Raw genomic sequence first — 25,363 nt, forward strand, 5'->3', positions numbered from 1 at the left:
TTCATCTGTGGCCAAAGGGCACTGTTATTTTTCAAATTCTAATATGTAAAATTAGTTTCTAATAGGTTATGTAAGTTTCACAATTTTTTCCTAATAATTTCCTCACACAAGAGAAAATTCCAACTGAAATTCACCATAATTTTTCCATGTTTCAACATTTTAGGATGTCACAAGAGTTTACTATATGAGAATTCAAATATATAATTAAATAAAACAAATTCAATTAACTGAAATGATTACCAAATGTGGTCTTTTCAACAGCATTTCCAATTTACTAAGGACTAACTCCTTATTTGAACCCCTGTTAAAAACCATTCTAAAACTGGTCACTGCTCTTTTCTCCCTACGTAATGGTATAATAGTATTATTTTAAAAGGTAACTCTTTAAAAAGGTAACTGACAATCATAATACTGCCTTGAAGTTATCACTTTCAAAATTCATGCTTTCCCACACACATGGAAACTAAAGAAGATAAAGAAGGACTGTAGCACCCCGGAATTCAAACAAAAGCTAGGATTTTTAATAAATTACTAGGACAATGTTTCCTTTTTCTTCTAAAGCAAAGAGAAATAAAATAAAAATCCAATTAACTGGAATCCTATTAAGTATAACTTTACAATAAATGAAAATTTACAGGAATTTAGAAGTAGAAAATACAAATCAAATCAGAGTGCTCTTACTTAATGCTGATACATTGATGGATGCGACAAAAAGTCTCAAATATGAAGAGACGGGCATTTTCAATGAAATCCTCAAGACAAGCCACCAAGAAGAAATCATTCACTAGCACCTATGCATATAAAAAAAAGAAAAAAACGGTGCTGACAAGCAATTTTGAAAAATTTGTCACAAATACTTTGTTCTTTACTCATTATTCCATTCACTATAATTCTCTCATCTATCCAAGTTGTACACCACAGCACTTTCTAGAACACTATATTCAAGTCTCTAACAATTTAACCAAGAAGTAAACGAATGCTACAGGAAAAAGAGCTAAGAACTGTACTGTTTCCTTGTTCCATTGATGACTTGAGCAATCTTGTGACAAAGCAGCTTTGTCCTGTCTCTATCCTACATAAATATTCTGTAGATAATATATTTCCAGCTATTTAAGATAGTTACAAATGGACTAAAGATATGCATATTTTTGTGATAGTAAGTAGACTTGAAAATCTACAAAAGAAAAAAATTCAAAGGGTGGCACCTATTCCACAGATGGTATTATACTTAGAAGGGAATCTTCTAACTTCAAGAACAGCAACCAAGTGCCCCACTGCCTTGGCAAGGCCTAGATACTTAGTATTACAATATACACCAATATTTAAATAACAATGTCACATTTCACTGCAAGTACACAAGTTATTAAACTGGATTCTAATTTTGTCCAATGTTTGAAAATCACCTCTAAAGGTATACTTACATAATTTCCTTTTCCTTAGACAAATAAGATCTTAAGTCCTTCAACAAACTCTTCCAATTTTTGTGCTAATATCTGGGTTCAAAAATGAAACTGACAGCTAGTAACTTGTAGATTTGGTAAATGCCTTAAACAGGTAAATTCTTAGTTTCTCAAAACTTGCAAACTAAGTTATTCAAAAAAACCCGTAAATCTAACTCTTTCAGTTGCTCTCACAGAACTTTAGTTTCTACCAACTAACAGAAGACATTGTAGTTAAAAAATTCACACTCTTAGCTTGACTGATTTATAGCAAATGATAAATACAATCATAAGAAAAATTCTGAAGATAGGCCTGCTTATGTAACACACTGGAATTACAGCTGTGATGGAAAATTCCACATAATCTTGCCCATACATATAAAATATTTCACATATTTACTCATTCAGGATAAGACATGTGTGAATTTATAAAGCCCCCATGTTTTAACAAACTGTCCTAACAAAAGGGATAGACTCAGGCAATAAGATTGAAAATGTCTTCAACCCAGCACATTTCTAAATAATCTGCATATTAAGATTAATAAACATTTCTGATATAATCACTTTAATAAAACCCTGCAAGGTTAACTTTTATAATATTCAGAATTTTAAGAATATTATTAATTTGTAAGTAAAAATTTGTACTTACTGATTCACATTCCCTTAGCTTTTTCTGAGCCCCATCAAAGTCAAAGTTAACATATAAGCATTCAACAAACTCTGTAATTGGGTCTTTATATGTGTAAGACTCCTGTAAAATTAAGTCAAAGGTTAAGTTGGATCTGATTCAACACTGTTTAGTAGACCGTCCCCAGAATAGCCCAATCTTCCTATTTTCTCCTCCCTTACCATTAATTTCTAACAAATTACCTAGTGTTATCTTCTCAAAGCAATTGCTCATATCCTGATTGCAGGCCACACCTTAACCTTATAATGCCTTCCAGACCAAGTTCTCTAAATTCTCATACTAGAACCATTCCAAAAGCTTTCAAATTCCTCTACTGCCAAAAGTCTCCCTTAGTTAATAAACAGTGATGAACTTCTCCAAGTAAAAGGGTATTCATATCTTTCAGGATAAAACTGTCTTTTTGTACTTAAGTTATTCTTAGATCAAATAAATGTTTAAGTTCTTTCTTAACCCACAGTTATTGCTAAGAAATTCACTAAAAATCAATCAGTAGGGCTATAGCTTTTGTACAACTTGGCGACTATTAAAATTATATTCTATGTAAAGATCACTACTCTGGAACTATGTAGGTAATGACCTTCCAACAAAAAGTTCCAAGCTCCAGATCTCCTTCACCCTTTGCAATAAGAGCAACACTAATACACAATGCATATTAAGTATCTAACTAGCAGAGAGCAGCATTCATTCATACCACATCTACCATAAGTATATCATGAACTTAAAAGTAGTATATGCCCATTTGGGGTTCTTGGGCTCTTTTCTCTTCATGTGTACTTCCCTCCTATTTTTAAACATTTTTACCTTAAGAACTAAGAGTCCTACTTTTTCAGAAAAAGAGGTTAGACTCAAAGTTTAGGCACGTTTTAAAAATCAATAGATTTTAGTTTTTACCTGTTGAATGACTTTGACCAGATCTTTTAGCACTTGCCGGCGTTTTCGGACATCTTTGTTTGTTATGACTGCTGTGGTCAAATAGCGGAGAATATGTGGACACATTGTCTGAATTGCATTAAGATACCTAAGGTAAAAATATAAAAGTTACTTAATATTAATCACTTACCCAGTTTTTTTAGATCTGTAATCACCTGTGATTTAAAAAAAAACACTTGGGGCTTCCCTGGTGCTGCAGTGGTTAAGAATCCACCTGCCAATGCAGGGGACACAGGTTCGAGCCCTGGCTGGGGAAGATCCCACATGCTGTGGAGCAACTAAGCCCATGTGCCACAACTACTGAGCCTGCAAGCCACAACTAGTGAGCCCATGTGCCACAACTACTGAAGCCTGCGCGCCCAGAGCCCGTGCTCCACAACTAGAGAAGCCACCACAATGAGAAGCCCGCGCACTGCAACGAAGAGTAGCCCCCACTCGCTGCAACTAGAGAAAGCCCATGCGCAACAAAGAAGACTCAATGCAGCCAAATATTTAAAAAATTAAGTTATAAAAGAATAAAAATAAAACACTTGAGCAGCCCATTAGATTGCACTGTTTCAGAAAACTAGGATTGCAAAAACTTAAGAATGAATACTATAAAGCAGCGGTTCACAACCTTTTTGGCACCAGGGACCAGTTCTGTGGAAGACAATTTTTCCATGGGAGGGCGGCAGGGGGGAGTTGGTGTGGTTCAGGTAGTAATGTGCTCGATGGTGGGGAGGGTTCAGGTGGTAATGCGAGCGTGCAAGCGATCGGGAGTGATGGGGAGTGGCAGATGAAGCTTTGCTTGCTTGCCCACCGCTCACCGCCTGCTGTGCAGCCTGGTTCCTAACAGGCCGAGGACAAGTACCAGTCTGCAGACTGGGAGTTGGAGACCCCTGCTGTAAGGGCCATCTCCTCCAAGAAAAAGTCTAAATGATGAGAATGCCAGCTGGTATTTCCCAATTTGGAGTGAGATGACAGACTCACTTAAGAGGTAAATAATCCTATTACCATTGTTGAATAAGAGGATTTTGCAAGGCCCTTATACATGCTGTCAGTTTGTTTCAAAAGATTTCATTTCCCTAGAAGAACAAATGTGTGAAAACCTATGTGCAAAAAAACACTACTCAATTAGAGAATCAGGCACTCAACACAAATTAAAGAATTAAAAAAATAATTTCAGGGGATGAAAGACTGGAAACTATTTTGATGATCCCCAGCTGGCTACCCTCTGTCATTCAGTGTTTATCCTGTATTTCTCCTGCTCAATTTCCTTATATAGCTCCCCAATTTTTATCCAGTAAGAACCTCTGAGCACCAGGTACTATGCCAAGCTTGGAAACATCTGTCAATAAAGTCCATTTCTCTTAGTTAAAACTTCAAGTCCCAAAGTACCCATCCAGATCCATCTCCCACCACACCACCACTGACTGCCTCTTGCTTCCCTCACTTCTTAAAACTCACTCCATATGGACTGCTCTTCCAAACACATCCCTCTAAAGGCCTAAATTCTAGCCATCCTTCAAGGTCCAGCTCAGATACCTTATCTTCCAAGTTCTCCCAGACTGTAATGTTAATAAATCTTTATACTTTGTCATATCGCAGATTCCCCAAAAAATGCTGTCTGAACTTTTTTAGAGGACCCTAGAATCTGATAGTAACCTAACACTTAAATAAAATCTAGTCCCACTTAGCCCCCCCTAAATTTCCTCTAAAAAAGGTAAGGTATAAAAATAATCAACACTTACTTAAGAATAAAACAATTTCTAAGAAAATATAACTACACAAATCAGCTAAAAGTTTCATTACCTGAAAAATTAAGCCTGAGTTTTAGGCAGAAAATTTTAAATGCAATGTTCACTCAGTACAAGTGATTGCCTCAATATTCTTATCAGAGACATCATGTACAGCAGAGCACGACTGGTGTTCTTAATCAGTTTTGAAGTAGGTAATTTTAGTAGGCATTTATGAAACTCATTCATAGATTTTTCCATACAAAATAAAAAATTGTAAGTTTATTTTATATGATGTTAAACATTTATTTTTACTTATCCTTTCTCTGTATCATTGCACCATGTGTAACTTCACTGTTTTTATTGGAGAATGACTTCCTTAAAAAATCATCTCTCTTATGTGAGTATATGGTAGGGGTTAGCAAAATTTTTGTAAAGAGCAGATAATGAATATTTTAGGTTTGCAGGTCGAGAGGCAAGACTGAGAATATTAATCAGGTACCTAAATAACCTAAGTAACAAGAAAACAAATTTCCAAAATATTTTACTGACAAAACACAAAATATAATAGTTGACTATAATTTTTTATAATTCAGGTCTACTAATGAGAAGAATAAAATTCCTTTAATAGGGTAACTTTGCTTAACTGTGTTCAAAGTTAGAGATCCCTATCACTAAAATTTATTGCAAATGTTTATCTGTTAATGCTGATCTGTAATGAGATTTTACATATTTGACCTCTGATATCAATTGATAAGATTTTAATTGAGCATATTTATCACTTGGAAGGCTTTTACAGAATTCTGTTAAGTTCTTCTTTTGATACTGCCTTTTAGCATATCATTACACTACAGGATAAATTGCTTCTGTTTCAATTGCACAGTTAAATGAATTTTCAAATACAGAAATTTCCTTTGTATTGGGTTGGCAAAAAGGTTCAGTTTTTCTGTAAGATCTTACAAAAAAACTCGAATGAACTTCTTGGCCAACCCAATACTTACAATGAGGTCTAAAACTTTCTGGAATTGTAACTTGAGCCCAAAAAACGTGTCCACTACAAACGTGTGGGAATGAGAGTCTCATTTCTTCTTTTAACTTTTGAAAGAATGGAAAATGTATAAAGCAGCTGGACATAGGATTTATGCTATGTTAGGCATTATCAAAGTGACTACCAGAGTATAAGTTTTGCATATAAGTACTGTTCTGATTTGTAATTTTAGGTTGAATTCAGAAACATTATCAAGTCTATAGCTTAACGTCCAGAGCCATTCATGGCTTGATAATAGTGGCTGAGGGCAATTTTTTGTTCAGGAAAATTTCAATCTTGCCCCAACCTCAAAAAAGTCACAACAAAACTTTGCCACTGCAAAGCGATCCTATCACTGTGGTAGCAGGAAAAATCAAGATATTCTATTGATCTGACAAAAATTCATGGACTGAGAACAGTGAAGTCCACGATAGCAAATGAAGTTCACTGTTGACACTAATGGTTCAGTAATACACCATGGATTCAAGAATTTCCCCCACAAAGTACCTGGAAATGAACAATGCAATGGATAACTATAGGCTTTGAACACCTCACATTTTCACAAGCTTTGTAAATCTGTTCAACTAATAAGTATTTTTCTCCTCCACACATATTTGCCACCAAAAGTTTTAACACATCTTAGCAGATTCCACTTCAGGCTGTACTAAATTAGTGTTTCCTCAACTTTGAAAACATTTTCACCTGTAGTTGTTCCATACTATTCATAGAGGCATGTTCTTCAGTCACTTCAAATCCATCACTGACTCCTCAAGCCAACAACTAGCCATACTGGTAAACATCTCTCAACTCATCAAGAGCCCAGGAAAACCACTAAAAATCATATACTTTATATTTTAATTGACTACTGATGCTGCTCCCAGTATTTTCAATTCTGAGGAGCTGTTCTCACCAAAAGGCCAGAAGTTTTAAACAAGTTCATTTTTTCTGGACATATTTCTTTGGCCACTGCAACTGAACAGAATTTAACAAAATCACCACTGGTAAAAGGCTTTCCTTACCTGGTTAACAAAAGAGCCGCTCAGAAACTTACTTTGGTTGAAGCCTCATTTTCATTAATTTTTGTGAGGAAATTCTGCTGTGATGAGATATTCTGTTTTAAATTTCCTAATTTTTCTGACAGTTGCTTTGTAATCAGTTGGGAATATTGTAATGAGTGCTTACAGTCTGGTTATGTAGATGTATACTGTATTCTCTTAGCATATCTACATTGTCAATTCAATGCTTTGCTTTCTAATTTGAAACAAAATAATTCCCACTGCACTGTGCCTTAAAATTTATGCACATTTGGTACTTCCCTGGTAGCACAATGGTTAAGAATCCTCCTGCCAATGCAGGGGACACAAGTTTGAGCCCTGGTCAGGGAAGATCCCACACGCCACGGAGCAACTAAGCCAGTGACTACAACTACTGAGCCTGTGCTCTAGAGCCCATGAGCTACAACTACTGAAGCCCACGCACCTAGAGCCCATACCATGCAACAAGAGAAGTCACCACAATGAGAAGCCCGTGCACTGCAAGGGTAGCCTCCACTTGCTGCAACTAGAGAAAGCCTGGGCACAGCAACAAAGACCCAACGCAGCCAAAAATAAATTAATTAATACATTTATTAAAAAAAACATTTAAGCACACTTGAGTCCACTTTTTTAAAAGAAGTAAAATGTTGCAGTATAGTGATACACATGGCACTTGAAACTTTGTCCAGGTACAAGGGCAGCGTCACTGGGATTCAAAGAGCACTGAGTAGCAGAGTGAGGCAGGGAGAGTGCAATAGTATATGATCTCTGTCACAACAATTCAACTCTGCCATTACAATCCAAAAGCAGCCAAAGATGTGTGTGTGTGCGTGTGTGTAGATATATCCATATATAAATGTGTGTTCCAATAAAAATTTATGGACACTAAAACTGTAATAGCATATAATTATCACATTGCAAAATATTATTCTTTTCATTATTTTCCCCAACCATTTAAAATGTAAAAGCCATTCTTAGATTGCAGGCCATAAGAAAAAAGGCCACTAGTGGGTCACAAGAGCCTATGGTCCATAGTTTGCAGACTCCTGGTATACAGCATTACCATGGCTGACTTCGAAACATGCTAGGGCAGAAGTGATCCTTCCTATGTATGTATGTTATGTATATAGATCAACATATAAAGGAAGGGAGTGGGGATTAAGGGTGATTCTGGGGACGTTACCTTACTTCACACTCTTGTAGGATCTGTAATTATATATTTAGTTCGAACAAAAGCAAAACCATAGATATAGTTATTTAACAGCCTGTACATAACCATTGTGTTCTTTTGTTCTACTTCTCTTTCTTATCATCCATCTCCTTTCATCTCTATCAATCAAAATTTTAAAGTCAAATCAATTTTCATCTTCACTGGACTCTAACTTCTCCAGGTCTCAGTGATAAGTGTTATATATTTACAGTGTGTTTAGCATGCATAATACATCTGTATTTAGCTAAGTAGGTTCTTAAACTACTTGTTATGTTATTTGTTTGGATTATAAATTAGGCAAGAAAGGAGGCTATGCCTCCCCTATTTTTGAAATCTAACTTAAAATTAATTTTTCCTTTAAACAAGAGCTTCAGTATTTACTGTGTTTGGAAGTGTAATTTCATGATGGTTAAGTAAAAATGTTTATTTTTCCTCTAGCACAGCCCTGCTCTAATTGTACAATTTTATGTAAGATTTTTCTACAGTATTTTCTAATTGTAAGTCAGAACATTTAGAAATCAAAGGATAAGACAAAATATGCCACCAAATAAAAAATATTTAAGTATTATATGGGGGATACTATAAGGACATAAAGAATAAAAATTCTGCTCTCAAATATGCTTATAATCTAGTTGGGGAGATAAGGCAATTATAAAAAGACAGTAAATAATTAAATTCCAAATTATCAATATAAGGTAGGCACAATATACAGGACCTCATGTAGAAGTAAACCTGAGCTGGAGCTTGAAATACAGGCAGGCTTTGAATTGGTACAAAAAAGGGAAAGGTACTTCCAGAAAGGCTTAAAAAATCAAAAAGGCAAGACTTAGTAGAACTGCAGAGGATGGATTTTTAGAGATCATCCTGAGCTAAAGCAGGTAAAACACCTGCATGAAAAAGTTTTCTTATCAGGAACAATTAGAAAATTTAGGAAAAATAAAGGCAGAGGGTAAATCAGGACAAATTCTAGACACAATCTAGTTGACTGTTAACAGTAAAACTTGAAATTTCTTAGGATATTTATGATATCTTTATTTAGAAAACAAATTAAACATTCTTTTGCTAACTGAACTTTGAATCTTTCTTTTTACAACTGGAGAGTAACTAGGGCATTGTATTACAAATGCATTCTTCTCCCTAATAGCATCTACATTTGGTGGCAAAGCCTCATCTCTAATAGCCTACGAACACTGTTCTAGCTTACACTTGATACTTTATCTTACATATTATATTACATTTAAAAGTTCAACATTTTTCAAATGTGTAAATCATCTCTATTTTGGATTCAGAATAAATTATGGCAGAAATGATAATATATATGATGTAAGAGACTTAATCTGCACTGGCATCTAAACTTTCACTTCAAGGACAAAAGTATAAATTATCTCAACAGTACTTTCGTATTTTTAAAAAAGCCTGAAATCACAATCTATATAAACTATCAATTTAACATACACTCAATGAACCACATTAAATTGTATTCCTGTGCTGCTGGAAATTAAAAACAGAAAAATATGATACTTTCTCCATTAATACCTACTACCTATCAGACACAACTGAAAAATGCATACTGACTGTAGACATACAAATGCAAATTACACACTTACTAGAAGCTATTCTACTTAAAGAATATGCAACCTAGGAAAATGGCTGAAACAATGATCTGTCAAGCCAACTGAGTGTATTCTCACGCGAAAAAAGTTAGAATCAAGCAAAAACCAGAATAAGTCATTAAGATATTACTAATGAGGAAGAAAATACGATGGCAACCTGATCCTATGGCAAGTGAAAATGGTAAGCACCATATTTTGGTGAAATTTTAAAACTGTAATACTACTGAGTTTTCTTTTTCACATTTTGCGAACAGGCTACTTCTGTTTAAAAAAAAAATAGTCCAAATGGCATCAGGGTTCTTATTGTGAGGATGAAAATGTTCAAAAATTGACTTATGGTGATGGCTGCACCACTTGGTAAACTAAAAATCACTGAATTGTAAACAAAAAAATGAAATCATCTGGTACCTTAGCACAAACCATGGTAGTGACATCATACTATACTAGTCACTGTTATTAATAACCACTCTTACAGTTAAAAAAAAAGCCAATTTCAACTATATCTTTGATTAGGCAGTACAAATTATTAATTTTCAAAAATTTCAACCCGTGCATACTTATCTTTTTAATATTCTGTATGACTAAAATGGGAAGTGTGTAAAAGATCTTCTGCTGTACATTAGTGTCATGGTTGTCTTAAGGAAAAGTACATGTTCAATGATTGAGTTGCAAGGTGAACCAGCTGCTTTTCTCATAGAACACTATTTTTACTTGAAGGAATGACAGTCAAACCAAAGCCATTCAGACTTGAGTATTTGGCAGACATTTTCCAGACAATAAAGTTGAGCCTATCCTTCAATAAAAACAAATTATAAAAATCAGAGCTTTCAAAAAAAGGGTAAATTTTTGGAAAATCTGTATCTGTCATCAAGAGTTTGACTACTATCCAATACTTTTTGAAAAGCCTTTTCTAATGGGTTTAGTAGTGAAATTAATGAATGTGATTTTTTTGGTGCTGTATAATGGTGCTGTATATGTTGGAATACCTGCATAACTCCCTGAACCAGTATTTCCCAAACAATCAATGCATACGATCATAAAACCATGCATGGGGGTTTCCCTGGTGGCGCAGTGGTTGGGAGTCTGCCTGCCGATGCAGGGGACACGGGTTCAGGCCCTGCTCTGGGAGGGTCCCACATGCCGCGGAGCGACTGGGCCCGTGAGCCACAACTACTGAGCCTGCGCGTCTGGAGCCTGTGCTCCACAAGGGGGGCCACGGCAGTGAGAGGCCCGCACACCGCGATGAAGAGTGGCCCCCGCTTGCCGCAACTAGAGAAAGCCCTCGCACAGAAACGAGGACCAAACACAGCCAAAAAATTAATAATAATAAATAAATTTAAAAAAAAAAAAAAAAAAAAAACCATGCATGGGTAAAAGATCCAATTAAATTGCAAAATCAACCAATATAGTTTAGAATTCTAGTATAGTTTAGAATCCAAAAAACTGAATGATATGGTTTCAAATCCCACATTTCAGTACCTTTTAAGAAATTACTACATGTTGAGTTCTGTATGTATTATGATCAAAAAAGGATATTCACAATTATCTGAAAAGGCTATTAAAACACCTCTCTTTCCCAACTACATGTATGTGTGAGGCTTGGTTTTCTTCTTATCCTTCAAACAAAATGACATATCACAACAGACTGAATGAAAATCAGATATGAAAAAAAACATGAAAATCTAGCTGTCAATTAAGCCAGAAATGTAAAGGTCTGCAAAAATGTAAAACAATGCCACTCCTCACTAAATTTGGTTTTTTAAAGTTATTTTTCATAAGAATATATATAACTATAACCAATTTACTATTTGTCAATTAATAAATATATTTTAGAATTTCTTAATTTCTAATACAGTATATATCAATAAATTTAGCCAACACATACGAAACTACACTCAAAAACTCTTAATAGCGTAAGAGTTTCAAGACTAAAAAGTTTAAGAACCATTCACCAGTAACAATAATATTGTCAAAGATAATTCTGATGTCAGTATTATTTTCTTCTCAACATCCAATGTTTTTTCTCCTCAGTGTGTATATCTGATTTGGGTCTTGGAGGGGGTAAGAGGATCTTACTGAATGTTCTAATAGGGCTAGTCCTATTTGCCTCACAAAATTGGATGCAGAGTATCTTCCCATGTACACCTAGTTCTTTTAATGCTCCAAAATTAGTAATTTCAACATTTACTAATATATTACTAATTTTATTTTCAGTGCCTTTGTTCCATTTTTCTGTACTTTTTACTCAAGTTTTTAAAAGTTGAACAAGTACTCAAAGCTATGAATTAATTTCTGAGTGCTGCTTTGGCAGGTATTTCATAATTATCAACACTTAATCTCTTCTTTGATTCAGTTATTTATAAAACTTTTAATAACTCCTAGTTTTACTGTTTTGTGTCCGGAAAGTACATGCTATAAAATTTCTAGTTTTAAAAATTTATTCAGAGATTTTTAATGGCATAAGGTATTGTCTTTTTTGTATATGAACCATGGAAATGCAAATGAAGGCATTAAGCCTACTTGTAGAATACAGCTTGATAATTAACTGCCTTAATTCTAAGTTGTTATTTTAATTATATTTCTATGACCATGAACCTTTACCTTACTTTAAAATTTAAAAAACAAATCTACTTTTTTGCATTGTTTTCCTTTATTAAAAGTTTGATTTTTTATCTTTAACAAAATTTTCTGCAATCTCAACTGAACTACCTTTCTATTTCTAATATCTATAATAAATGATTCTACTAACGAATTAAATATATTGTTTTGATTTCATATAAGCCATAAGGTTGTCAGGGATTAATCCATACTGTTTCCCCCTTATTTGTATTATAGAATTTTTACAGTGGGCTTGAATATTTTCACTTTCCTTGTTTGTATACTTCCTTTCATTACTTAAAAATATTTTAAAAAAATCAGTTGAATTTAATGTTCCTTTCTGGATACATATGTAACTGCAAAAACTACAGCAGAAGGCCTCCCTGGTGGCGCAGTGGTTAAGAATCTGCCTGCCAATGCAGGGGACACGGATTAGAGCCCTCGTACGGGAAGATCCCACATGCCGTGGAGCAACTAAGCCTGTGAGCCACAACTGCTGAGCCTGTGCTCTAGAGTCCGCGAACCACAACTACTGAGCCTGCGCGCCTATAGCCCATGCTCCGCAACAAGAGAAGTCACCGCAATGAGAAGCCCATGCACCACAATGAAGAATAGCCCCCGCTCGTTGCGACTAGAGAAAGCCTGCGCGCAGCAACAAAGACCCAATGCAGCCATAAATAAATAAATAAATTCATCAAAAAAAAAAATTCAGCAGAGTGAGTCTACCTGTAAGCAGTAGCATGGAAAGCCAATGCCTAGGGATTCCTATGACTGAGTTCAAGAAGAGCTGTCCTTATCGATCCTTAACCCACCTACTAGGTATCAAGATTAGAGCCAACTATTACAGTATCCAATGTTTGAGTCAAATCTGCTCATTCAGGGAAGGCTCTTACTCCCAGCCATGATTCTAGGGATATCAATCAACTCATAAGACAATCGTACAGGCTGTATTATTCAGGAGGGAGGCAAAATACTACATAATAATGTTACTTTTAATCTCTTGAATGCATGTTCGATTAATCTCCGTAAATACTGAGAAATATACCCTTAATTCTTGAGTTTGAAACTCTCATCAAACATCTCTTTTTATAAGATGCACGGATAGTTTAACATTAAAGATAGGTATGTAACTATTTTATATTCACCAACATCCCCAAATTTCTTGCAATGTTTTACCAATCATTTTTCTGGGTACTCCAGATTCATCCATTATTGGTATGTCTCAACTACTGCATAAGATTGCAACTGTCAGTATCACAAATAAAAAAGCCTCTTCTAAAATATAATGGTTGCCCAAAGGGTGCATGGAAAAGGTACTTCTCAAGAATCAGAGTATAAAAGAAATAAGACGGCCCTCAGGATTAAATAAACAATGCACCAGAGCAGAGAGAGATTCATCAATTTAGTAAAACTACCGGATCAGGAAGACTTGAGAAGAACTTGATACAAAATATTAACATATTTAAATCAACATAGGGGGACAGGGAAGGAAGATAGGAGCAAAGTGGGAGATACTGATATGAAATGGAATCATAAAAAGAGAAGTAAAAAGCAAATCTTGGAAATGCCCATCCAAACGTTTAGGGTGACATAACATGTCAAAAAATGTTCATGATCTGGTCCTTATGACAAGGATATTCCTATTGTGGAAATGGAAATGTTAACCCGATGCTTAATCTGATGGTGCCATGAAACATTCCAGTCACATAAATTAATTTTCTATTCTGATTCCAAATATTCATAAAGGAATCTTCTGTATTCTACAGCTTCCTATGTATTAAACCTATAGGGTCAGAACAATCTGGTCATGTTTCATGTACTTAGTCCTCTAAGCACTTCTCATTGCAAATAATGATGGCATTCTGGTTTTATACTCAGTCTTTTTGAGGTTGGTTCAGCTTTGTTCTTCACAAATCAACCCCTAGGATACTGTACAAATAAAGTTGCATGCTTCCTATACAAAAGCCAGAACAAAATAATACCACCCTTGTAGGATCTTATTTTAGTACACAGTGGCTTTTCTTTTTTAACCTTTCCCAAGAGCTTTTTACTTAATGTAACATATGGACTACAATTTATATATAACTTTCCAGATTACAATCTATCATAGCATCCAGCAAACAGTAAAACATATAGCTTTAAAATTTTTAGATTTCCCACAAAATAGGGTTTCTTCAGTAAAGGAGGAACAACAGCTCAGACAGAATGAAGCTTTTATGTTCACATTAGTGAATGTGAATCTAGAAGGCATACTTGAACATCTCTAATAAAAGAAGAAATAACTATAATACCATGTAAATTACAAAATCTTATCTCTTATAATTTACATTTAAAATTTAATGCTGGAATCACCATCTTCTACTTCACTTAATGCCAGGTAGTTTCGTTTTTTCAAGGGAAGATCGAAATAATTTCCTATTACGAAAACTTCTTTGCCTGTGTTCAGTTTTAACAAATTGGACCTGCGTGTCATGCAAATACTAACTAAATACATTAATACTGAACTTAAGTTGTGATGTTAATACAAAAAAATAAGCCAAGCATATTTCTGATAAAAGTGCTTCTATTTGACAGATTCAGGGGAACATTTAGCATTTAATGCAGAAAACACAATTTAAACCATTTAAAAATGGCTCCCTGGGACTTCCCTGGTGATCCAGTGGCTAAGACTTCCAATGCAGGGGTGTGGGTTCAATCCCTGGTTGGGGAGCTAAGATCCCACATGCCTCGTGGCCAAAAACACAAAAGCAGTATTGTAACAAATTCAATAAAGACTTTAAAAATTGGTCCACATCAAAAAAAAAAAAAACAAAAAACTCCTCCATTTCTACATTTAAAAATCACTGGCAATTCTTGGTTGGCAAATATTTTTCATCTGTATCGCCACCAATAACTTCATTTCTCTTAAATTTAAAGTTCAGATGATTATGTTAACAACTTAACTGAATAGGTCAAATATTTTATAGTCTCAAAAATCTTACTAAACGGAGTATTTAAAGAACATGTTTATTCATGTGACTCAGTTTAGACGATTATATTTCATCAACTTATATAAAAATATCGCTAACATATTATTACCTTATTTTCAAGACTTAAAAAATTACAAAAAAATTTAAAAATACACTGTTCAATGTTCATTGATTTTCTATTAGATGGGTATTACACCATCTATTCCTAAACTATACTTCTGTAAATTAAATATGCATTTTAGAAAAAAATGTTAAAATCTTAATTTGACAGACAATAAGCAGATATCAACTGAAATGTATTAGGATCTCCATCTTAAATTGAGTTAAAAATAACAAAAATATGGCTCAAAGTGTTATGTGAGACTTAACCAACAATGCAGTCAATAAGTCATACCAAGAATGCAATCTTGGGCTAAATTAATATAAGTATATGTACTGGTCATAGGAGCTAATATTGCCACTGTAATCTATAAAGCTGAGATAACAATCCTAGAATAAGCTTTCAATTTTAAAGATCCAGATTTTTTAAAAGCTGTGGATAAACTGATGGTTACCTAAGAACAGCAGCCAAAATACTAAAGAATGTGACAAACTACATTACTTAATAAAACTAGAGATATTTAGCCTGAAGGAAAGAAAAATAAGGAAAATTATCTTCAAGTATCTGAAGTATTTTCATAAAGCAGTCTAGTTTTCTGTTGCTCCAACCAAATAAGAAATAATAGAATATTCAGAGTCATTGACCTCAAATGGAAGAATAAATTTTTAAAAATGATTTCTAGCTAACAGTAGAACAGTCTAGTTCATAAAGCAGTGAATTTCTTATCACCAAAAGCTGGATGATGGAACAAAGAGGATATAAAAGGAATTCTCTTGGAATGTGTATCTTCCTTCCAAATAATATGGCCCAGAGCCTTAATTCTAAAGCTTTAATGTATACATGAATTACCTGGGTTCTTCTTATGTTGAAGATTCTGATTTAGTTCTTCTAGAATAAGGCCTGAGACTCTGCATGATACTGATGCTGCTGGCCCAGGGACCAAACTTAAATAGCACTTTAAAGGGCTTAAGAGTATACTTTTACCAAATAATTTACTTAAGAGTTACATGTAAGCTTTTTCAATTAACAAGCAAATCTACCACATGAAGAGGGGAAAAAATGTGACAACAAATTCAAATGTTAGAGAGAAGTACATTTTAAATTTTAAAAATCCTATTTGATTTCATATAATTAAAGTCAAAACTATACAGTGAAATAACTTACTGTGGCTGGTAAAGGAAGAGATCAATAATGTTATCACGCCCTTTAGGGTGATTGAAGAAAACAAACAGAGACCAATGAATGAGCCATGTTCGCTGCTGAAGAGACTGAAGTGGAGAACTCACAGACTAAAGGATTAAAAAAGGTATACATAGGAAATATTAATATATGAAAAAGATGAAAGGGAATAAACATGCCTGATCTCAGAATTTTATTTTAAATGAGAACCTTCTAAAGCATGCACAGTGATCATTATGATCAAAGTCCAATCCCCCAGACCACTCTACTCTCTGCATGACCCCTGACATTCAAAATTTCCCTGTTCTCAGAGACAGATTCAACAATGTCCACTAAGCCATTTTTACAGAGGTTCCAAGTTATACTTATTTCAGAAAACATTTCATAAGCAAGGACTAAATTAAACACTTCATAATAAGTTTTATTAGACATTAATAGTAGATGAAAACTGTCATCTTCTGCATTAGACTTTCAATAATGGGTGGCACTAAGAGTATTATGTCATTTCCACTGGAACAGATCAAAGAGGCACCACAGCTCTAACAAAAATGAAAACTGAGTTATTTTCTCTAAGAACCAAAAGAAGTTTGACAGCTTCCTTCAAGGAGATTCAGTAAAACTAATCAAGCCACTAACCCACTGTGATTTTTATATCAGGTCAACATTTTAGTTTAGTCTCCCTCCCTTTCCTCCTTCCTTTTTAAAGTACACAGTGTTCTCCTTATCAGAAAGTATAAAGGATACATAGAAATTTCAGAAAATCACCCTGAAAAAGTGTAACTCACATTATTATCTATGGTCTCTTTTAGCCGTGTAAGGTCTTCCATGGCTGCATCCCAATTCTGCATTAAGATTTCAGAGGCCAGTTTTCCCCAGAGTGAACTCAAAGCATTTCTATCTGTTGCTGGAACCTGTTTAAGCAATCATAATTAATTATAGTCTCAATACTCTGGAGGAAAAAAAGATAATGTATATTTTATACCCTACATATTCCTCAGGCCTACTAAAAGATCTATAGCACTCTTCCCCAAACTCCAGTTATATAAGCCCTTATTTGGATCACACCGGTTAAGCTGATTCAAATAGATTTCATTTAACTTGATTTACTAAAAAAACTCAGGTCTTTGATAGTCAGTCTAGATCAGAAGATAAATAACTTAAAACTAGGATACAGCACCAGTGTTTTAGTGTAACCCATTTCAGACCATTTATACACAATTAATCAAATTTTAGGGACTCAAAACTTTGCAAACAAAGTTAGATTCAGAGGCAATTTGCTGCTAAAAATTCCTGGAGTGAAGATGTGAAAATCAAGAATTGAGTGTCTCATCTAAAATTTAGAAAAATTATTTCCAGAACAAAAAAACTTACAAACTATGATATAAATGGAAGAGGTCATAGAGAGAAAAAAAAGCAGGTCTACTGGTTAATAACATTAATAATTATCAAAGGAATATGTACTGAGAAACAGAAGTTCATTTTCTTGTATAACCCTAAAACCCTGGAAGGTAAATAATAATTTTTATCCCTATTTTAAAGAGGGGAACTGATGCACGGAGAGCATAATTTGTTGAAAATTATACTTCTAATCATAAAAGCTATAAAATTTCATACTGCAGTCTTAACCCTACAAAAAAGGAGGAATGAGGGTCACTCTATCTCTCCTTGCCATTGATGCAAGTGGGTCATAAACCCAAACACCTATAAGGACTAGGCTAATAACAAAACCAAGCAAAGCAGGACTCTCAAAACAAGGCAAAGTGGATATAATGACTCTGAACTGTGCTAAAGCAGCAGAAGCAAGTGAGAGTACTGGAGGGAGAAAACATTTCTATACCCCAAGCTGAAATTTTGAATTTTTCACTGAAGCACTTACATGGTACTATTAATTGTAAAGTACTATTGGTACATATTATAATTACAAGTTAAATAAAATCATATGGGCAGGACTGGAAATCCAACCACCAATAATTCTGGCTCTACCACTTACTATAAGCAGCTGAACCATCTGTGCTTTAGCTTCCTCATCTATAAAATGGGGCTAGTAACAGAAGCCACCTCAGTTGTTGTATGACTTAAATTATGTAATACATGTAAAAAGATTACAACATCATGTGACACATGATAAAAACTTGGGAAATGTGAGTCATTACCCCAATGATAATGAGAATAGAAATGATTATATCAGAGTATTATAGGTTGCCTAAACTATGAGGATCAAAATCATACCTAAGTCAGACTCTGCCTATACTGAAATTCTTCCTTTGATGTCAGTAATTAATTCAAATGTACAGGAAAACACTTTAGCAAACTCTCAGAACAGGCAAATAGTAGAGACTAAATTTGCAAATTAAAATTTGTAACATAATCATGAAATCACTGGTTCTTATTATTATTACAATGTATGTCCACAAGAAACTTGTATATGAATATTCATGTCTTTATTTGAAATAGACAAAACCCAGAAGTAATCCAAATGTTTATCAATAGATGAATAAACTGCAGTATATTCATAGAATGGAATACTAGTCAGCAATGGAAAGAATCAAACTTCTGATACATACAATAATATAAACGAATCTCAAAAAACTTGCTAGTCAAAATAAGCCAGGCACAAGCTTACATATATCATTCCACTTACATGAAATTCTAGAACAGACAAAACTAATCTACAGGGATGGAAAGCAGACCAGTGGATGAACCAGAGATGAGGTATGACTGCAAAGGGGGAAAAGGGGTCTTTCTGGGTAACAGAAATATTTTTTATCTTGATTTGGTGGTAGTTGCACAGGTATGTGCATTTGTCAAAACTCACTGAAATCAAAAAAACCTTATATAAAAATCCATAAAATTATTGTTCAAATTACAAAGGATAAAACGTTTTATCCTTACAAAGAAATCTAAGTACTAATATTTCATTGAATCTAAGATGTCATCAATTTTATGGTATATTATTTTAGGTCAATTCAGGACACATCCTAATTTTAGATGTTAAAGTGGGATAAAAATATATCTGAGAATCGATATGAAATAGATGTCTTTTACAGTGACATTAACAGAGTACATCAGATCCAAATCTTCAGTCAAGAGCCTAAAACTTCACCAAATCATCATTACTCAAGCTTTCTTGAGTCAAGGGAAAGTACCTTTAAATCGAATGGCAAGTACTTACAGTAGATAAACTTTAAATTCTGAGTGAAACACACACACACAAATATGATCACCAACAGTCCTAGCATCTTAAAATCACTTTTATTTCAAATAGCTGCTGGATGAGGAGAGGGGTTATACTTTGGAGCCAGACCGAAGGCCACAGTGAGGGCAAATTTTAACAAAATAATTACAATACAGTGATTAATTACAATACAGTTATAAATTAATAACTTTTAGAACAAAGATGTTCAAAAATTCCTAACAAATCTGCCCTACCATTTCAATTCAAATTAATGCATTTCTTAGAGCATGATTCAAAGAAGCTTCACAATCAAATAGGGTGCATTTAAGCACTTGGTGTATTCTAAAAGCCATGAAGTCTTTTAAAAATAAAAGTAGATTCTAGGGTCATACAGCTTTAATTTATACAACACTAACCTACAATAGGTCACTCAGAGAGTCAAATTCTAATCTCAGATCATAGTTACAATGGTTCTTTCATAGCTTATGTTTCCCTAACCATAGATTTAAAAGAATAATCAACCACCAGAAAAGAAATGAAAACAGGCCATTTGCAAAAAAGTAAAATTAAATAACTAATAAGCAAAAACACTGACATTATTTATCCCAAATCCAAAACAGGATTTTTATCTTTGCTATTAACAAGATTTCATTAGTGGTGCCTATCTTAATCAAAAGAAAAAGTAAATAATCCATTTTTAAACTTAGCTTAGTTAGCCTTTATCAATATGCCAACATGAAGTAACCACCTCCCACGTAACTCAATTGTTCTGTGGCACAAGATGGGACAAAAACTAAAATGAACTGCACCTAATTTCTGAACACTATCCAATCACTATATTTTGACTGCTCTTAACGTAAAACATTAGTTTTGTATCCAGACCATGGTATTCAATCACTTAAACATCATTTGAGTTCCATCATAAGATCTGCTAGGCAATGTAAAAGCTTAAGATCAACCCAGAATTTTTTAAGACAGGAAACTTAATTAGATCTTTGTATTTTACAAAAGTAAATATAAAAACTCTGCAAACTTTTAAGTATATACCTATCACATGCAGAAATTTTCAGACTAATTATGAAACCATACTACATAAACATAATAATACTATTAAAACTAAAATATGTTACATGTGTTAGGATAAAAGCTTTTTGCAGCAGTGTAGCAAGTTTTTTAATCCCCAAAAGATTCATGCATACTACTCTGGCTCAAGTCCATGTCATTACAGTTGGCTCTTCATACCAATCTGCTTTCAAGGGTGGATATGCTAGAAGAGTTTCAATATCTGGATTTCCAGCAGTTACCTTAAGTTTCCATGTCTTAGCAAAATGGCACATTCACTCACTGACCAGCAACAATAAATTTACTGTGCTAGAACTCTAACATGACACTAAATCTTCATTCTCAAAATTCACTCCCAGCATTAACAAATGATATGAATAACCAACTCTTTTCATGTACCTGTAATCATATCAGGCTTCTGATTTTACAATCCTCGTCTAAGCTGTTTACATTTCCAAAGTAATCAACTTTTGCTCTCCTAAATCCTTCATAATATTCAAAGTAAAACTGATGGAATTTTCTGATAAGCTGCTACAAATTTAGCATCACCCATTACCTTCAATGCACTTGCAAGCTAACCACAGCTAAACTGTAAATTAAGAATTCGTTTACAAATGGGATAATTTTTTTTTCAAATCAAACTTGGAAATAAACTGAAATCTTTATTTCTTTGAAGGAAGGATGGTACTTTAAAAAATGAAGTTGTCTAAGCACTTTTTTTAAGTGTAGGATTTATTCGATTTAATAATACTGAACTCTTTCCTCACTTGCAAAAAAGGAAAATTTAATTTCCTAGAGAACAACCAAAGATAGCAGCCATTGAGTCTTTTCTTTGTGACTTGCGGGGCTAAAAGAAAAAAGGCACCAGAAAATAGAGACAGAAAGAACGGACTCTTCCAAGGTTGGAAGACAAAAAGTCCCTGTCTTAAAGAGGTCATTTCCCAATTTCTAGGGTTAACTAGACATTATCAGAGATGTAGGTACTTGCTTACTAATCCAAAGTAACAAATTATAATTTCTCAAATGAGACGCTAGTTAAAACAAGAGAATTTTGGTAACTTTAGAAGGCATTTATTAATATAATTACCTAAACAGAAGGCAGAATAAGAAAGAAATCTGTCAATGTGAAATCCTGATTTTTCCTTTGGCTTCATGCAACTCTCCTTCCCTAACAAGCACAATGAATCTAGGAAACTTGTCAAGTAGACAAATGAAGAAAAAAAGGTTAGGGATTTTTTCTAGCAGTACTATTTAAACTCATCTACTCCCTACATAATGAAAAGAAATTGAGCTTTGTAGTCTAATACCTGAGGGCAGAAATAAATAGAAAAAAGTTACTATTAAAGCATAAAATCTTTTCAGATACCATTAGAATTCCACAGCTGCTTAGAACAAATTCAAGGAATATATGCAGCACAAAATATTGAATTAAAATTAGGAATAATAGATTTATTCAGTAAATATTAAGCACCCACAATGTGCCACTCACTGTGCTGTACAGTAATACTATAACAAATTCACTACATGACAGAATTCTAATGCTAAAATCATACAATTACACATAAAATGAAAAATTAGTGGTTCCTACTTTTGGATTTCAAGGACAAGTTAAATCTCCCTCCAAATTTTGAGGCCCTGAAATAAGGTTTCCTATTTCTATTTGGTTTTGTTGAAAGTTTATTTTTTTCTCCTTTTGCCAATAACTGCTGAAAACTTAATGGGCAGATCAAATCTACAGACATATTTTAAGGAACCAAGGCAACCTACAAAAGAGAAGAAAAAGAAAAAAAAAATTACTTACCAACACTCTAAAGAAGTAAAGATATTCTGCTGCTCCAGAGTAATTTCCACATTCATACTGGAATTTTGCATACCTGTAGAGTGTATCTAAATATTCCTGCCTAAACTAAAAAAGGGAAAAAAGCTTAAATTCTATTTTTTAATTTTGAGTTTTAAAATTCAAACCATTTACTCTTTCAAATATCCCCAGATATCAATTCTTTCAAAAGTTACTACCCTCCCCCCGCCCCCAAAAATCAGAAAAGCACATGACCGTTAAAATACATATTAGGAATTGTTGGATTTAACTTTCATAGTTCTGAACTGTAACAATACCTACTTTGTTGTGATACAAACTTGAATTACAGCTGAAGGTCTGATGTGTGAGTCCCTTAGCTGGTGAATGAGCTTAGACAACTAGCAAGCATATGCATCCCTGTGAGGATTTTGTGATTCTGTACAAATAATGTGTATAGTAAACTTTAGTTCTCTGAAAAAACTGGCCCCCAAATTACACCAACTTTTACAGTTAATGATGCAAGCAAAGTGAAAGACAAAAAATCAAGAGAAGGGCTCCGAACCAGAACATTAACAAATACACCAAACATTCTATATGGAAACCAGAAAGTAATTTTGCAGTGGTCAGCATGTCTCTTGTTACAATAATTGTTAAATGAATGATAAAACTTGAATGCAAGTTAAAGAACTGATTATATACATAGCCTCACACTTTGAGTTAACGCAAGGGGAAGGAGACTGGGAGATGACTAGGAAAGCCTATAACAACATTCCTTTATATGGGGGTTTATGAAGGTCTTGGTAATGTCAAGGGCTACTGTATTCCACAAGGCAGCTTAATGCTATTGCTCAAGGTATTCTAATTCAAATTTAGTTCTGTTTTTACCCACTTGTTTATCCATCAGAAATATAAAATGCTAACTATTACATGATCATTCTGGAACAAACAATTTGAGAATTTCTGTTATCTAAAAAGGTAAGTATATTATTTTCCAATCAGGACCAATTTTTAAAAACTAAAGTTTCAAAATCATACCAGGTATTATGTCTAATAACTTAATCTGGAAATTATACTCTTGTCAAGCCATGAATCTATCTATACGGCACTATTCTTTAATTAGCCTTATTACAACATGACAACTAAACAATTTTTTAAAAGACCACTTACACCATGCTTGTCTGCGAGGTAGTCAAACAGCATCCGACCATCCCTTAATAATAAAAAAACAAAAATTATTGTAATTTATAGACCACAGAAAACAAAACAAGCCTATTCAACTTCTATCTTATTACTCACATAAAGCCAATTTAATTATATTAATACTTAAACATTAAAAATAAAATAAGACTTCCAGAATAAAATAAACAGAACATTACATGTTTTGAACATAAGGAATAGGAACTCAAGGACGACTGCAAACTTAACATTTCACTTTCAGGTTTCTTTAGCTCTAATTGAAAATCATGTGTTCTGATTCACCACATGATCTAAGTTTTTTAGGTAATAAAACCAGAACATTCTGACTATTCTTATAGTGAGGTCAGTGAGGTCTACTTAGGTGTTAACCTACTGAGAATGGAATCTGTTCTCTTGAGGATACTTTTCTAATAGGTAATATATTCTTAAAATAGGATAGAAATGGAAATAATGCACTATACAAACAAGCAGGAATTAATCCTGTACATAAATTTTGTCCCCCTCCACAATGTTAGTATTTCTCATACGGACAGTGATTTGGCAAATTTACAAGACTAATAAATCATGCCTAACTCACAAGCTATCTATGCTACATACTCTATATGATCATTATTCATACCAAAGTGTCAAATAACCCAATGTAACATTTTTTAAATTAGCTTTGCATAACTTGAGATGTTGGCAGCCTTGTAAAAGACAAATTGATGACAAAGACACCAAGGAACAAGTGACAGGTGGCAGAGTTGCCCGCCTTCTGGGCATTTGCAAAAATGAAACCATTTTCTTACGCTCATTGTAAGAATGAATACCGTGGCATGTCTTTTGGGAGCATAATTTTACTTGAAGGTTTAATGGGGAGGGGATATGTTACCACTAAAATTAACATGAACATATTATAATACTAAATAAAAACATGCATGAAATTTTAACATAAAGAGATCTCAAAAAAAAAACCACTTAACACTTGCTGTAGGTCATGGTGAATAACTTTGTGTTATACGCCTTACACCTCAGGTATATAATCACTGTCCTCTGGCTGATACGATATTTCTGGGAAAGTATGAGAAGTACAAAACTACATATTCAATGAAATTTTAAAATGGGGAATCGGCAGGGAGAGGTTATTACTTTGAAAATGAATAGGTTATAAATTAGATTACAAGTTTTTACCTCATTTCCATCCTTTCATTTATCTCCAATTTATTGCCTATTAAGCTAAAAGGAGTTATCTTTTTCTAATATTTAGTGAACAAATCTATATTCATCTTATTCATACCTTAATCCAATTACTTCCCAGTATTTAAGTGACTACACTAAACTTAGAATTAAAATCCTAAATTTTGTTGTACCCTAACATCTGGATTATTTCAGCTGTCCCTTTGTGGGCACTTACATGTGACTTGAAGGGCTACAATTACTCATGATATTCTAAGTGTATACTAGTATACACAGACACAGGGAGATAGCTATATACAAGCTATATACATATATATGAAAATACATATATATAATAGCTTTGTTAAGATATAGTTATCTCTGTATATATATACATACTATATAACATGGCACATTATAGTAAGGTATAGTAATTGTATAGTATTTGCTGCTTTTCTAAAACATACCTGTCTC

At 33.8% G+C, this 25,363-nt stretch overlaps 1 protein-coding gene across 2 annotated transcripts in view; it reads right to left on the bottom strand.

The window, feature by feature from the left end:
- EIF3E (eukaryotic translation initiation factor 3 subunit E) overlaps window positions 1–25,363 on the bottom strand; it is a 50,982-nt gene that overhangs the window by 15,335 nt on the left and 10,284 nt on the right. For both annotated transcript variants that reach the window (XM_032609959.1, XM_032609960.1), the window contains exons 4-10: window positions 23,705–23,747; window positions 22,541–22,645; window positions 17,288–17,413; window positions 16,488–16,612; window positions 3,019–3,145; window positions 2,089–2,190; window positions 682–791 (exon numbers count right to left, since the gene is read on the bottom strand). In XM_032609959.1, the coding sequence (XP_032465850.1) occupies window positions 682–791; window positions 2,089–2,190; window positions 3,019–3,145; window positions 16,488–16,612; window positions 17,288–17,413; window positions 22,541–22,645; window positions 23,705–23,747 (738 nt within the window). The remainder of the gene's footprint in view (window positions 1–681; window positions 792–2,088; window positions 2,191–3,018; window positions 3,146–16,487; window positions 16,613–17,287; window positions 17,414–22,540; window positions 22,646–23,704; window positions 23,748–25,363) is intronic.

Source organism: Phocoena sinus, chromosome 17, assembly GCF_008692025.1.
Source record: "Phocoena sinus isolate mPhoSin1 chromosome 17, mPhoSin1.pri, whole genome shotgun sequence".
Taxonomy (NCBI): Eukaryota; Metazoa; Chordata; class Mammalia; order Artiodactyla; family Phocoenidae; genus Phocoena; species Phocoena sinus.